Below are 14983 nucleotides of genomic sequence, written 5' to 3'. Positions count from 1 at the left end.
AGGATGATTAGATGAGTGATCAACAATAGAATACAATGCGGTGGATAACTTTGTAACTATGTGGAAAACGGGGCTCGTTGTTGCCTTTGGGTCCTGTTTCTGTTATTACGAGCAGATTGGTAATTGGTGTTAAGCTAAAGAGGCCTGAGGCCCTGAGCCTTTTTTTTTAGTAGATAATTTGTGTTGCTGGTGAAGTTGTATTGTGCTGTTAATTGTTTCAGATTCTAATAATGGCAGCTATTGATTCATAAGCCATATGACCTATAGCAAAATAGTACTAAAAACAAGATCAAGAGCCATTTTATTTCGACCAAAATATATATTATATACAATGAAAGTCAAAATATTGCAAAACCGAACCTTTTCTATCCAAAAGTATATAACAACATATGTAAAGCCTCAGAAACCCAAAAGACCCAAAACCCCAGTTGACTTTCGAAAAAAAAAAAAATACACACCCAAAACCTCAAAAACACAAATACCCAATTTCAGTTTCAGGTTTTAGGATGTAATCTGAAGCGCCTTGGTCTTGATCCGATACCTGGGAGCTCTAGGAATGACCTGGCTAGGTCCCATGTGAAACTGACCAGGACTGCCAGTCATAGGAGGACCATCATCGTACACGTGACCAACAACACGGCCACAGCTATTGCAAATGATCTTGGTCCTTTTCCTCTGAATGCCCCAGTAGTTGAGAGTCTCGAAAAAGGGTCTGATCTTGTCCTCTTTATCGAACCTGAATTTGGACGAGTCGACCCATGAGAAGGAAAGTGTGCCTTTGTTCCCAGCCTCGAAGTAAAAGTCTGATGGGTAGAGGTGGGCTGAGCTCAGATTGAGGTTTGTCCCACATTCCGTGCAGCTGTAGATGGAAGCCATTGATTGGTGTTCGATGGGTTTAGGAATTGTTGTTGTTGTTTGTCGCTGAGAACAAAAGGGTGAGAGGGTGGTTTATAAAACGGACTTGGGCTTTTGTATTTTGAATTGTCATCGTATGCAACGAAGGTCAACTCTAAGACCACGTCCAATAGCACGAATTTTGCCGCAGCTTGTAACGTGGTGAATTATGAAAAGAAAAAAAAAATGATACGTCTATATGGGCCCATTCTATCATGATTCGCAGCTTTTTTCATCACGAATTGTGACAAAAAGTTGTGTGATTCACGGTGTTCCTAGCGTTTTCCATGTGATTTTGAAAATGACAACGCGTTTGCGTGTCAATTGTTATCTGGAAATTTCAAGAGCAGCGCGAGAGAGAGAGAGCCTGAGCTGGTTTAGGTGGGTTGGATTTGGGTTTCATCGAGCATTGAGTTTTGTACTGCATAAAGATATGCTTTAGCCCAACTTTCAGGCCCGCAATAAGAAAGAATGAGTTCATAACTTTTTCCTTCCTTTGGGCCCATTTAATCCCTTATTTATTTTTTAAATTTTTTTAAAATAAATAAATAAATTCCTTAAACAAAACACCAGTTACAACGTTATTAAAGGTGTGTGTCATCGTACATGACTATTAAATCCAAATTTAAAAGCAATAAAACACCATAATGGATGGATCAAAAACTATAAGTTTACTAAGAGCATTCATATCATCTTATACAAAAATTTCCTTTCTATTATTGAAATAATTTTTTTTTAGTTAATTATTTTTCAAAACACTCATATAGAATGGTTATTTATTCAATACTCTATTTCATTGAAGTATAAAATTTTCTTGATTTTTTAATCGTTTTTCTCTTCTTACATACAACAATCACCACTCACTATCTTCTTTCACCATCTGAAAACGTTAAAAAAAAAAAAAATCATTTTGTATAAGCTATAACGACTTGTTTATTTGCATAAGCATTGTAGTAAAATCTTATTTTGCATAACTAGTTCATAATATAATGTGAGTGATTTTTGTGTTTCATTGGCTATTTTTTGAGTTTCGTGCTATTTTACAATAATTGGTTCGAATAATTTTAAATCCTTTACTTTCCTTTCATAGAAGCATCTATTGCCTTCTGTGTCAAACCTTAGCTTGGTGAATGTAAGTGTTGTGGATTAGCTAGGCCAAATCTAATACAGCAACTATTGCATCGACCATCGTGTTCAACATCCACAAGTAGTAATTGCATTTGGATGTACAAGTGTACAACCTAAGTCCATCTTTAAATGTCCATAACTTCCTAACTACACTAGTGACCATACCAATGGCTCTAACCTTCACCTAGAACCTTTAGGCAATCAAACTCTAATTCTCCAAAATGAACTATCATAATTAAGTTTTATCCAAAAGAATCTCCAATTTACTCCACTTGATACTCTAAATCTTTGTATTTTTTTTTTCTCTCCTTGACACATCATTAATGGGGAAGAAAAATTCAAATGTATATCTCCATTAAGAAAAATAGAAAGTGCCAATTGATTTAAAGGTTATTGACACTCCAATTTTTGTAAAGACATGTTTTAGCATCTATGCTCAGTTTGTTTCAATAAAAAACCTTATGTGAAGATAGTTTTTCGCGTTTTTTAGTATTTGTTAGTATCAGAAAAAATAAATTAAAGGAAAACTATTTTTGGTTAACATAAAAAGTATGACTTATTTATTAAAGATTTCTTTTCACTAAAATTTTTAAGAAAACAATTCTATGTCATGACATGCTTAATAAGGGAGGTTAGAAGGTATTTTTTCAATACATTTAAGATTGTTACCAAAAATTGAAAAACGAAATAGTTTCATAAAAAATACTAAATTTTAAAGTCAAAACAAAATTGCAAAAAATTTGACATAATTTTTATTTTCAATTGAAATTTTATAATTTATGTGGAAAAAAATTATAAGGGGTACTTTAGTCTTTTAGTCAAAATAGCGTAAATGCGCATTCGGTGCACGATAGCGTTCATTGAGATCGAATGCGCACATGGTCGGGTTTGCTCGTCTATAAATATACCCCTAGGGCTCCCAATTTTTTTCGATTGTAGTCTCTCCAATTGAGAGTTCCTCAAGAGAGACAGAGAAACACGCAGTCGATCTATCTCAGAGTTATAGCAAAAATACTAACCGAAACATTTTTCAAAAAAACGAAAATACAAACTAATCTGAACTTTCAAAACCAAAAAAAAAATAGTTTTTAAGATTTAAGAACTTTCAAACTCGTTTCACTCTCTGAATTAGGGTTTGTTCTTTTTTTTTTTTTTTTTTTTTTTTTGTTTCATTCCAAATCCGATCGCCATGGATATGCGATTTCCTTACTCTCCGGCGGAGGTCGCCAAAGTCCGTATGGTTCAGTTCGGCATACTCAGCCCCGACGAGATCGTAATTCTCCATTTCTCAATTCTCTCTTTTCAATTTTGTTCAGTTCCGTTTGGTTGCTGAGAAAATCCATGGGAAAACGGAAAAAAAGGAATTCGGCTTTATTTACCAGCTGCAGTTGTAGCTAAATTCTGATTCGTTTTTTTTTTCTTCATTTTCTGTTACTTCTTGTATTCTAGGGTTTGTTGAATTGTGTTTTTGAGCTTTTTAAGTGTGTTTTGAACGGAGCGTTGTTGGTGTTTTGGTGTGCAGAGGCAAATGTCAGTGGTGCAGGTTGAGCACAGCGAGACGATGGAGAGGGGAAAGCCGAAGGTGGGCGGTTTAAGCGACCCTCGGCTCGGTACAATTGATAGAAAGTTGAAGTGTGAGACTTGCACAGCGAACATGGCAGAGTGTCCTGGACACTTTGGGCACCTTGAGCTTGCTAAGCCTATGTTTCATATTGGGTTTTTGAAGACTGTGCTCAGTATCATGCGCTCTGTTTGCTTCAATTGCTCGAAAATTCTGGCTGATGAGGTATCTGAAAGCCTCAGTTATGTTTTATTGGTTTTAAGTGCACTTGTTGAATTTGGAATTGATTCCGTTTGCATATAGTAGTAGGACTATAAGTTTAAGCTCCACAGGGTTTTCATGTTAGTTGCCTACTTGAACGTTGGGCGGTTAAGAAGTGAAATTGTCATAAAATGAGTGTAGCTGAAATGAAAATGTTTGGAAGGATAAGTGGGAATACAAGGAAAAATAAGATTTTGGAATGAGGAAATTTGCTGAAAGATAGGGGTGGCCACTGGCCACTCTCGATGAAAAGATGAGGAGAGTTGCTTGAGATGCGATTTGATCATGTTTTAAGGAGAGTAATTAATGCACTAGTGACAAAGTGGGTTTGATTCAAGTTGAGGGAACAATAAAAGGTAAGAGGAAGACGAAAAATAACATTACTAGAAGTAGGAAAAATAGGACAAGTCAATTAAGGGAGAGTATGATTTTGGATAAATTAGAATGGCTGAAAAAAATACATGTGGCCAACCCGCACTAGTGGCAAAGTGGGTTTGATTCAAGTTGAGGGAACAACAAAAGGTAAGAGGAAGACGAAAAATAACATTACTAGAAGTAGAAAAAATAGGACAAGTCAATTAAGGGAGAGTATGATTTTGGATAAATTAGAATGGCTGAAAAAAATACATGTGGCCAACCTGCACTAGTCTGTTGAAATTTAGTAGTTGATCCCAAAATTTTGGAACTATGTGTCGGTTGTTGTTATTGCCTGTATGACTCCCTGTAATTTGAATTTATAGAGTTAATTGGAACAAGCATAAGGTGAACATGTGCAATACAAATGATCTTTGTGGGCCATAACCTAAAGGGGAAAGGGGTTGTGAAAGAGGATGAACCAAGTAGTTCACTGCAGTCAATGGAAGTATGTATAAAATGTTCCACCATCTGAATTATGCGAGCGTACTAAAATGATAATGCATATTTTGATTAAATGAAACAAATTGAATTCCAGAATTTGCGTTCCTTTTTTGATTGACTAGACTAAGCATTTCAAGAGACTCTTCCTTTGTTTACACTTGAGTTGTGTATCAGATGGTATGTGTCTTAGACATCGTAATTTTTGAAAAAAAAAAATTTTAGTCATCTCTTTGTTCTCTGATAGTAGAATTCAAAAATTGGGTGTCAGTAAGATTGCTTACTCTTTCTACTTCGACTGTTGTTCTTGCAGGAAGACCACAAGTTTAAGCAAGCATTGAAAATAAAGAATCCTAAAAATAGACTTAAAAAGATTTTGGATGCCTGCAAGAATAAAACAAAATGTGAAGGTGGTGATGAACTTGAGGTTCAGGGTCAAGATTCTGAACAACCAGCAAAAAAGAGTCGTGGTGGCTGTGGTGCTCAGCAGCCAAAGCTCACCATAGAAGGTATGAAAATGATTGCAGAGTACAAGGCTCAAAGGAAGAAAAGTGATGATCAAGAACAGCTTCCGGAACCTGTAGAAAGAAAACAGACACTTACTGCAGAAAGGGTAACCCATTCTGCATGCAATGTTGCTTTCTTCATTCTTCACAAAAGATATTGCGCTCTTCATTATAAATGAGTTGTTGCATAATGCTAACATATTGAATGTATGGTAGGTTCTTAGTATTCTAAAGAGGATAAGTGATGAAGACTGCCAATTGTTAGGCTTGAACCCTAAGTATGCCCGTCCGGACTGGATGATTCTACAAGTCCTTCCAATTCCTCCACCTCCTGTTAGACCCTCTGTGATGATGGATACCTCCTCCAGGAGTGAGGCAAGCATCTTCTACTGTTTGTTCTCTTAGTTCTACTGGAAACCAGTCTTTCTTTTGTTACTATTAGTTTTTTTTTTTTTTTAACTTGTTTGGTTTTATGCATTGTAGGATGTTATTTATGTAATTTAGCAACTTTGGTTTTATGATTTTATCACATTCAACAGAAGAAACCCTGCTTATGGTCAGGTCTGATTTAATGTCTTTGTTGACTGCAGGACGATTTGACTCATCAATTGGCAATGATTATAAGGCACAATGAGAATCTGAGGAAACAAGAGAGGAATGGGGCACCTGCACATATCATTTCAGAATTTGCACAGTTGTTGCAATTCCACATAGCCACATATTTTGACAATGAGTTGCCAGGACAGCCAAGGGTATGGCTGCAGCTTAAAATTACACAAGTGTCTCCTAGATAAATGATTTTAGGCATCGGCTAATGCATTTCCTAACCATACAGGCAACCCAGAGATCAGGGAGACCAATTAAATCTATCTGTAGTAGGCTTAAAGCAAAGGAAGGTCGAATCAGAGGTAACTTGATGGGCAAACGTGTGGATTTTTCAGCACGAACTGTTATTACTCCTGATCCAAACATTAATATTGACGAATTGGGGGTCCCATGGAGTATTGCTTTAAATCTCACATATCCAGAGACTGTTACTCCATATAACATTGAAAGGTACACCGTTTTGTACATATTTGTATGCCTACCCTTGTATTATTCTTTGCTCTCTTTATATTTTTGGCTAGTAGTAAATTGACTGTTTTCCTCCATTTTCCTGTTAATGAAACAGGTTGAAGGAGCTTGTTGAATATGGGCCACATCCTCCACCTGGTAAAACTGGTGCCAAGTATATCATTAGGGATGATGGTCAAAGGCTAGATCTCCGTTACTTGAAGAAAAGTAGTGATCACCATCTAGAGCTTGGATATAAGGCATTGTCTTATAATCTAAATGGTTTTATTTATCGCTCTAGCTCTTTACCATGAGTCTCAAACTCTCTTTTTTGTGGTTGCAGGTGGAGCGGCATTTGAATGATGGAGATTTTGTACTCTTTAATCGTCAACCTAGTCTCCATAAAATGTCTATTATGGGGCATAGAATCAAGATTATGCCATACTCAACTTTTCGTCTGAATTTGTCTGTTACCTCACCATACAATGCTGATTTTGATGGTGATGAAATGAATATGCATGTTCCTCAATCATTTGAAACTAGAGCAGAGGTGTTGGAGCTAATGATGGTGCCTAAATGCATTGTCTCTCCTCAGTCGAATAGACCTGTTATGGGAATAGTCCAGGATACGCTTTTAGGATGCCGTAAAATCACCAAGAGGGACACGCTTATTCCAAAGGTAACAGTGATGCATAAATTAAGTCTATTTAACAATATCTTTTGCTTAAAATCTTCTGGGAGTCTAATCTCCACTGGTTTCTGCAGGATGTTTTCATGAACATCTTGATGTGGTGGGAAGATTTTGATGGGAAAATTCCTGCTCCTGCAATTTTGAAGCCAGGGCCTTATTGGACTGGAAAACAAGTTTTCAATCTTATTATACCAAAACAAATAAATCTCATACGAACTTCTGCCTGGCACTCAGAGTCAGAAACTGGATCCATTACTCCAGGGGACACTCAAGTAAGAATAGAAAGGGGGGAGCTACTTGCTGGAACTCTTTGCAAGAAGACACTTGGAACATCTACTGGAAGTCTGATACATGTTATTTGGTATGCATGCACGCTTAACATATAGTTATCCACTCACATTTTTAGGTGGTATTTTTATGCACTCATATAGCTTATATCTTGTTTGAAACTTTACATTTTCTGGTATACAGCCAAAATATGACAAGCCCATTTATTTTTTAATGAGACTTCTGAAAATTGGCATTTTTTCTTCTTTTGAAGTTGATAATGAATACGTAGTTGTTGGGAAAGAAGATTAGTCATTGATAAAACCAACAGTTAAAGATTTATTTCCATCTATTCTAATGAAACATGATTTTGCTCCTGCTATTCAAAGATGAACTGAAAAACTGAAGTCAGAATGAATATCAGTGGTTATACTAGGGGCCCTGCTCTGAAAAGTTTTTGAAGTCCCTCTTTGATTTTATTCTATATGTGTTTGTTTGAACAGGGAAGAGGTTGGTCCTGATGCGGCTCGTAAGTTTTTGGGTCACGTGCAGTGGCTTGTTAATTACTGGCTTTTGCAGAATGGTTTTAGCATTGGGATTGGAGATACCATTGCTGATGCATCAACAATGGAAACAATTAATGAAACTATTTCTAAAGCAAAAAATGAAGTGAAAGACCTTATTCGGAAAGCCCAAGCAAAGGAGCTAGAACCTGAACCTGGACGTACTATGATGGAGTCATTTGAAAACAAAGTGAACCAGGTGCCAAGTCAATTTTCCTTTTCCAGATTCTTCCCCCCCCCTCTTTTTTTCAAATACTAACTAAAATTATCTTTTATTTTTCAGACTTTGAATAAGGCCCGTGATGATGCCGGAAGTAGTGCCCAAAAGAGTTTAGATGAGAGTAATAATCTCAAGGCTATGGTTACTGCAGGATCCAAAGGTAGTTTCATCAACATATCACAGATGACTGCTTGTGTGGGGCAGCAGAATGTGGAGGGTAAGCGAATCCCATATGGGTTCATAGACCGGACATTGCCCCATTTCACTAAAGACGATTATGGGCCAGAAAGTCGTGGGTTTGTGGAGAACTCGTACCTGCGTGGACTGACTCCACAGGAGTTCTTTTTTCACGCCATGGGTGGTAGGGAAGGTCTTATTGATACTGCAGTGAAGACCTCTGAAACTGGTTACATTCAAAGGCGACTTGTGAAGGCTATGGAAGATATTATGGTCAAATATGATGGGACTGTACGGAACTCTTTGGGTGATGTTATCCAGTTTCTATATGGGGAAGATGGTATGGATTCTGTCTGGATAGAATCGCAGAAGCTGGAATCTTTGAAAATGAAAAAATCAGAATTTAATAAGACGTTCAGGTATGAGTTTGATGATGAACATTGGAACCCAGATTACATGATGCAAGAACACATTGAAGACTTGAAAACCATAAGAGAGTTCCGCAATGTGTTTGATGCTGAAGTTCAAAAACTTGAAGCTGATAGATTCCAACTTGGAACAGAGATTGCCACTACAGGTGATAATACTTGGCCATTGCCTGTCAACCTTAAAAGGCTTATATGGAATGCGCAGAAGATCTTTAAGATTGACAATCGAAGGCATTCTGATATGCACCCAATGGAAATTGTGGAAGCTGTTGATAAGCTCCAGGAGAGGCTGAAGGTTGTACCGGGTGAGGATTTGTTGAGTGTTGAAGCTCAAAAGAATGCTACTCTCTTCTTTAATATTTTGCTACGTAGCACTTTTGCCAGTAAGAGGGTGTTGGAGGAGTACAAACTTACTCGCGAGGCATTTGAGTGGGTTATTGGTGAAATAGAATCGCGTTTCCTACAGTCACTTGTGGCACCTGGGGAAATGATTGGTTGTGTTGCTGCACAATCTATCGGTGAGCCTGCTACACAGATGACTCTGAATACCTTCCATTATGCTGGTGTTAGTGCAAAGAATGTCACTCTTGGTGTTCCTAGGTTGAGGGAAATCATTAATGTTGCTAAGAGGATCAAAACACCTTCTCTCTCTGTCTACTTGAAGCCTGAAGTTAGTAAAACTAAGGAGAGAGCAAAGAATGTTCAATGTGCTTTGGAATACACTACTCTCCGGAGTGTAACTCAAGCTACAGAAGTATGGTATGATCCAGATCCCATGAGCACAATTATTGAGGAGGATGTTGATTTTGTCAGATCCTATTATGAAATGCCAGATGAAGAAGTTGCCCCTGAAAAAATCTCTCCTTGGTTGCTTCGTATAGAGTTGAATCGGGAAATGATGGTGGATAAGAAGTTAAGCATGGCTGACATTGCTGAGAAGATCAACCTTGAATTCGATGATGATTTGACTTGTATATTCAATGATGACAATGCTGAAAAACTGATCCTTCGTATCCGTATCATGAATGATGAAGCTCCGAAGGGTGAACTGAATGATGAATCTGCTGAAGATGATGTTTTCCTCAAGAAGATTGAGAGTAACATGTTGACGGAAATGGCTCTTCGAGGTATCCCAGATATCAACAAGGTATTTATTAAACAATGTAAGATAAACCGGTTCGAAGATAATGATGGATTTAAGCCAGAGCAAGAGTGGATGTTGGATACAGAAGGTGTTAATCTATTGGCAGTTATGTGCCATGATGATGTTGATCCAAGGAGGACCACAAGCAATCACTTGATAGAAATTATTGAGGTTCTTGGAATTGAGGCAGTTCGAAGGTCCTTGTTGGATGAATTGAGGGTTGTTATATCTTTTGATGGATCTTATGTGAATTATCGCCATCTGGCTATCCTGTGTGATACAATGACCTATCGTGGCCATTTAATGGCAATCACTCGTCATGGTATCAACCGAAATGATACAGGGCCGATGATGAGATGCTCATTTGAAGAGACGGTGGACATTCTTCTTGATGCTGCGGTGTTTGCTGAAACAGATCATTTGAGGGGTGTTACTGAAAATATAATGTTAGGCCAGCTTGCACCCATTGGCACTGGAGACTGTGCTTTGTATCTCAACGATGAGATGTTGAAGAATGCTATTGAGCTCCAGCTACCTAGTTATATGGATGGTCTGGATTTTGGCATGACACCTTCCCGCTCTCCCGTCTCAGGAACTCCATATCATGATAACTTGATGTCTCCAAGTTATTTGCTGAGCCCAAATCTCCGCCTGTCTCCAATTTCAGATGCTCAGTTTTCTCCTTATGTTGGTGGAATGGCGTTTTCTCCTACTTCATCTCCAGGGTACAGTCCATCATCTCCGGGCTATAGTCCATCATCCCCAGGATATAGTCCTACATCCCCAGGATACAGTCCTACCTCCCCTGGATATAGTCCCACGTCTCCTGGATACAGCCCTACTTCCCCTACTTATAGCCCTAGCTCTCCTGGTTATAGCCCAACCAGTCCTGCCTATTCTCCTACAAGCCCATCTTACTCGCCCACCTCTCCAAGCTATAGCCCCACATCTCCAAGCTATAGTCCTACATCTCCAAGCTACAGTCCCACATCTCCCACTTACAGCCCAACTTCACCAAGCTATAGCCCCACATCACCTGCATACAGCCCCACATCGCCTGCATACAGCCCCACTTCACCTGCGTACAGCCCTACGTCGCCATCCTACAGCCCCACCTCGCCATCCTATAGCCCAACTTCTCCTTCTTATAGCCCGACTTCACCTTCCTACAGCCCTACATCCCCGTCATACAGCCCCACATCCCCATCGTACAGCCCTACCTCACCAGCCTATAGCCCCACTTCTCCTGGCTACAGCCCAACATCACCAAGTTACAGCCCAACCTCGCCAAGCTATAGCCCTACATCTCCAAGTTACAATCCTCAGTCAGCAAAATACAGCCCATCGCTGGCATACTCACCAAGCAGTCCAAGATTGTCACCGTCCAGTCCATATAGTCCTACATCTCCAAATTACAGGTGAGCCATGTTGCAAAATATGATGACTGCTGTTTGTATTGGCGGTACAAGGTGTGGTTGAATATGCTAGCAGCTGATTGCAAATATGTAATTGTTCTCATATGTCCAAATTACATTTTCAGCTGCTAGCTGAATGTCCTACCCTTGTCTTGGCCAGTGTTTGATTTTTTCTTGATTTTCCAATATTATGGCAACTTATATTCACTGTTTGTTATGCTTGAACCTTTAATTTCTGTTGCAGCCCAACATCCCCATCATATTCACCAACATCCCCATCATATTCTCCATCAAGCCCAACGTACAGTCCCAGCAGGTAAATTTGCTATTTTTAAGACAGCACTTTTTTGGTCTTCTTTTTTACCTCTCTTATGGAAGATATTTTTTGATAAGTGAGAAATTTTATTGATATAAGAAAGAAACATCTCTTACGAAAGATCGATATCAGGTTTTTCTGTGTTAACATGATGGTTAATTGCCTCAGTCGTAATTAATTGGTTTGCTTGTTTAATGGGCTGCATAACTGACTGGTTTGTAAAGTAACAACTAACAACTTGAGCAGTTGCGTCTGTTTGGTTTTGTTTTTGGTGGGGTTGGTGTTGGTTTAAAGCACTTTTTAGTCAGTCAGTGTGTCATTCTTTCATCCAAACACCTAATGTTGGGAGAAGGTAGTTCTCAGATTTGGGAACTTCAGTTTCTGTGTTTGTTATGTGGTGTGACAGAGCATTTAAGAGCATGAAAAAGATATGGGTTTTTACTTAAAGTAGGTTTATTTTTGTTATTTTTAATTAAATAAGTTTTGAAAAGATATTATCTAAATGTTGGTTTCAAATTCAGTCACCATCCTTTTTAAAGCTGTATGCTCATCAGCTTTCTGTCCTGGAATTAACTCAGATCACCTGACTCATCCCCGTGCTTGCAAATACTATGTATTATGGTTTGGAAGTGGATTGACATGTACTTCTTTGTTTTGAGTGTTAAAAATGTCTTGAATGATGTTTTCAATTTTTTTACCTCTCCAGTCCATACAATTCTGGAGTGAGCCCGGATTACAGCCCAAGTTCTCCACAATACAGGTGAGCTGATAATGCAATTCTAGTTCTCAAAATAGATCTTTTAAGCTTGTTATTGAATTAATAGGCACACTTATCAAAAAAAAAAATTAATAGGCACCAATATGGTTCTTACATTTCTTCTCTCGATCATGCAGTCCAAGTGCAGGGTACTCTCCCAGTCAACCTGGATACTCTCCGTCATCTACCAGCCAGTATACTCCACAAACGAGTAACAAAGATGACATGAGTGACAAAGATGACAGAAGCGCTCGTTAAGTTGTATTACTGATAAATAGCTTTAATGATAGCAAAGGTCAAATTCTTCTTCTAGCTCTCATCTCAATGATGTTGAGTAATATAATATTCTCTTATGAAATTCACACATTTTTCTCTTCCCGCATGACTGCTCTCTAAGAATTTAGTCCATTACTGTCTACTGACTTCTCTCCTTGCTGGCTTCAGCCAGGGAAGTGGTCAATAAATACCTGCTTCAGATCCAGTTAAAAAAAAGAAAAAAAAAAAACACTTGCTTCAGATCCTTCTTTGGGGGTTTGCCAATTTATCATGATTCTCTGTCACTGCAAGTCTGTTGCCACAATTTTTTTGGAATATATTTTGATGTATGAAAATTTTATGTATCTACTTCTTGTCTAGTTTTCGAGGCAAGAAACTTAAACAGTGTTTGTCCTTGCTCTTAACAAAGTGGAATGGGGTATATTGTATTTTCCAACCATGTAAACAGTGCTAATTTCTATATGTTAAAATAACGTTTGATATTGAAAGAATTTAGTTAGAAACGGAGCTGAAATTAAGATGAGTAGAGTTTATATGCGCTGCTAGTCGGGCGTTCTCTACCCCTTAATTCCTTCTGACTATCTTGTCATCAATTTGTTATTTATTTATTTATTTACAGTGTGGGGCAGAGGTTTTTTATTTTTATTTTTTTATTTAAAGGATGGATCTGAGTTATGTATTGTATTTGTTTGTCAAAAATTAAGTCTGTTACTGCTCATCTTCACCTAATTCAGAATGGATACAAGGCTAACTAACTTGCATTCCATTTGTTCATTTGCAGTTGATCTATAGAACATGGGCTGTTGACTCGCAGTTGATATGTAGATGTCTCAGAACTTCGGCAGCTGCTGACATGAAGTTAAATCGCCCTCAAACTGGGCAGCTATGTGCAAATAATATTTTAATCGGAGATGTCAGTTTGTATTTTAGTAGTGCTTGATACTTGATACATCATCCATTCATTTTGTTTTCTGTCGGAGTACTATTGATGGACATTCTATTATGGAGTTGATTCTGCTGTGCCACAGATACTGTGCCAATGGCCAAATATATGGGCAAAAAGCCTATTGCATCAATGTATATTTTCCCTTGTAGCAATATTGTAGTGATCTGAAGTTTCAATGTCACTTTTCAGTATTAAGAGCAAATCTGCAGGTAGACTGAGCAAGGCATTAATGGAATTAATCTTTTATGAATTGTCATTGTTTCCACTTTTGGTTGCTATGTTAGTTTTCCATTCCAGGTTATAGTTCTTAGCATTGTGAGATATTACTTATTTTATAATCTTCAGAACAAAAGCGATTTGGTTGGTACTATGGTTTTGGAGTTGAGACTAGAGAGTGATGGGAGGGGGGCTGGGAATAAAACGGAGGAGTAGGGTTCGAATGATGGTCAGTGATGCCCAAAAGTAGCCCAAGATTGAGTTTTTGTCGAGTTTTTAGATGTATTTTAGGTTTTAAAATTAAATGTAAATACGTGGATGGATTAATAGTAATATAAACGATGGGTTTTTTTGCCTGAAGAATGATTAAGTCGACGTTTGAATCTCACGGCATGTTTTGCCTTTTTTTTTTTATTGACCAGCGCCTCTTGTACTGTTCACGAGACATGAACAGTATACTAAGACAAATGAGCAGTAATCCACGTGTGAATAGTAACTTTTTAATTATTATTTTTTTTAATTTTTAGTTTTCAGTAAAATAAGCGGTATTCAAACATACTCTAAACTTAATGGCGTTTTTGTTATATATATATATATGTATATGTAAAAGTTGCACAATCAGTTACCGGAAAGACTTGAAAAATCTGGGTTGCTGCTTGCTAGTATTAAATTTCTATGTGAGGGTATGTTTGTTTGGAGGGATTTTAGGGAGGATGAAAAATTGAGGAGAGAAAAGTAGAGAGATAACATTTTAAGTGGTTGTTTGGTTGGGAGGGGGAGAAAAAAAAGTGGTGGAGCCTGGTGTTTGTTCAAGATAGTTACAAGAGAAACAAAACGATAATAATACAATAGTAAAATAAAGAAAGAGATAGGGAGGATGAATAATTGAGGAGAGAAAAGTAAAGTGATAGCATTTTAAGTGGTTGTTTGGTTGGGAGGGGAGGAAAAAAAAGTGATGGGGCAGGGGTCTTTGTTCAAGATAGTTACAAGAGAAACAAGATGATAAGATTACAATAGTAACATAATGAAAAAGAGAGAGGTACTACCTAATGCTATAGGGAGTGATGAGTTGTTAGCTATTCCAATAATGAAGTTGGTCACAATTATTAACATTTTGGTGTGTTGTGACTAGTGATTGGGACCTGGTGGAAGTGGGCTCACACATTATGGAACCATAACCATGCAGTCTCTCTTTAATTGGTGTCATTTGGTGTAAAGTCCTGGCCAGCAAAATTCTTAATTCAAAAGTAAATGTCCCAAAACCTAATATATGATATTTCATATTTGCTAGTTAATGTGTACTCTACAC

At 37.8% G+C, this 14983-nt stretch overlaps 2 protein-coding genes across 2 annotated transcripts; one reads left to right on the top strand and one right to left on the bottom strand.

Moving 5' to 3' along the window:
- Positions 1-278: 278 nt before the first annotated feature.
- LOC126690514 (uncharacterized protein At4g08330, chloroplastic) lies at positions 279-1037 on the bottom strand. The gene has a single exon (XM_050385703.1). The coding sequence runs from the start codon at positions 874-876 to the stop codon at positions 502-504; it is 375 nt and encodes a 124-aa protein (XP_050241660.1). The 5' UTR covers positions 877-1037; the 3' UTR covers positions 279-501.
- A 1915-nt stretch (positions 1038-2952) lies between these two features.
- On the top strand, positions 2953-13708 carry LOC126690513 (DNA-directed RNA polymerase II subunit RPB1). The gene is made up of 15 exons (XM_050385702.1): positions 2953-3295; positions 3545-3808; positions 5013-5312; positions 5422-5580; positions 5796-5957; positions 6041-6261; positions 6377-6518; positions 6602-6937; positions 7024-7310; positions 7720-7978; positions 8063-11166; positions 11408-11479; positions 12186-12239; positions 12374-12531; positions 13294-13708. Exons 1-14 carry the CDS (start codon positions 3212-3214, stop codon positions 12492-12494), a joined length of 5565 nt encoding a protein of 1854 aa, XP_050241659.1. The 5' UTR covers positions 2953-3211; the 3' UTR covers positions 12495-12531; positions 13294-13708.
- The last annotated feature ends 1275 nt before the right edge of the window (positions 13709-14983 follow it).

Source organism: Quercus robur, chromosome 6 (assembly GCF_932294415.1).
Source record: "Quercus robur chromosome 6, dhQueRobu3.1, whole genome shotgun sequence".
NCBI classification, from domain to species: Eukaryota; Viridiplantae; Streptophyta; class Magnoliopsida; order Fagales; family Fagaceae; genus Quercus; species Quercus robur.
Note: the sequence above shows the minus strand (reverse complement) of the source record. Positions and strands in the feature narration are given on the sequence as shown.

Coding starts and splice junctions, on each gene's coding strand:
- LOC126690513 (XM_050385702.1), top strand. CDS start 3,212: ATGGATATGCGATTTCCTTACTCTCCGGCGGAGGTCGCCAAAGTCCGT. Junction 5,313..5,421: donor AGACACTTACTGCAGAAAGG/GTAACCCATTCT, acceptor AATGTATGGTAG/GTTCTTAGTATTCTAAAGAG. Junction 6,519..6,601: donor ATCTAGAGCTTGGATATAAG/GCATTGTCTTAT, acceptor TTGTGGTTGCAG/GTGGAGCGGCATTTGAATGA.
- LOC126690514 (XM_050385703.1), bottom strand. CDS start 876: ATGGCTTCCATCTACAGCTGCACGGAATGTGGGACAAACCTCAATCTG.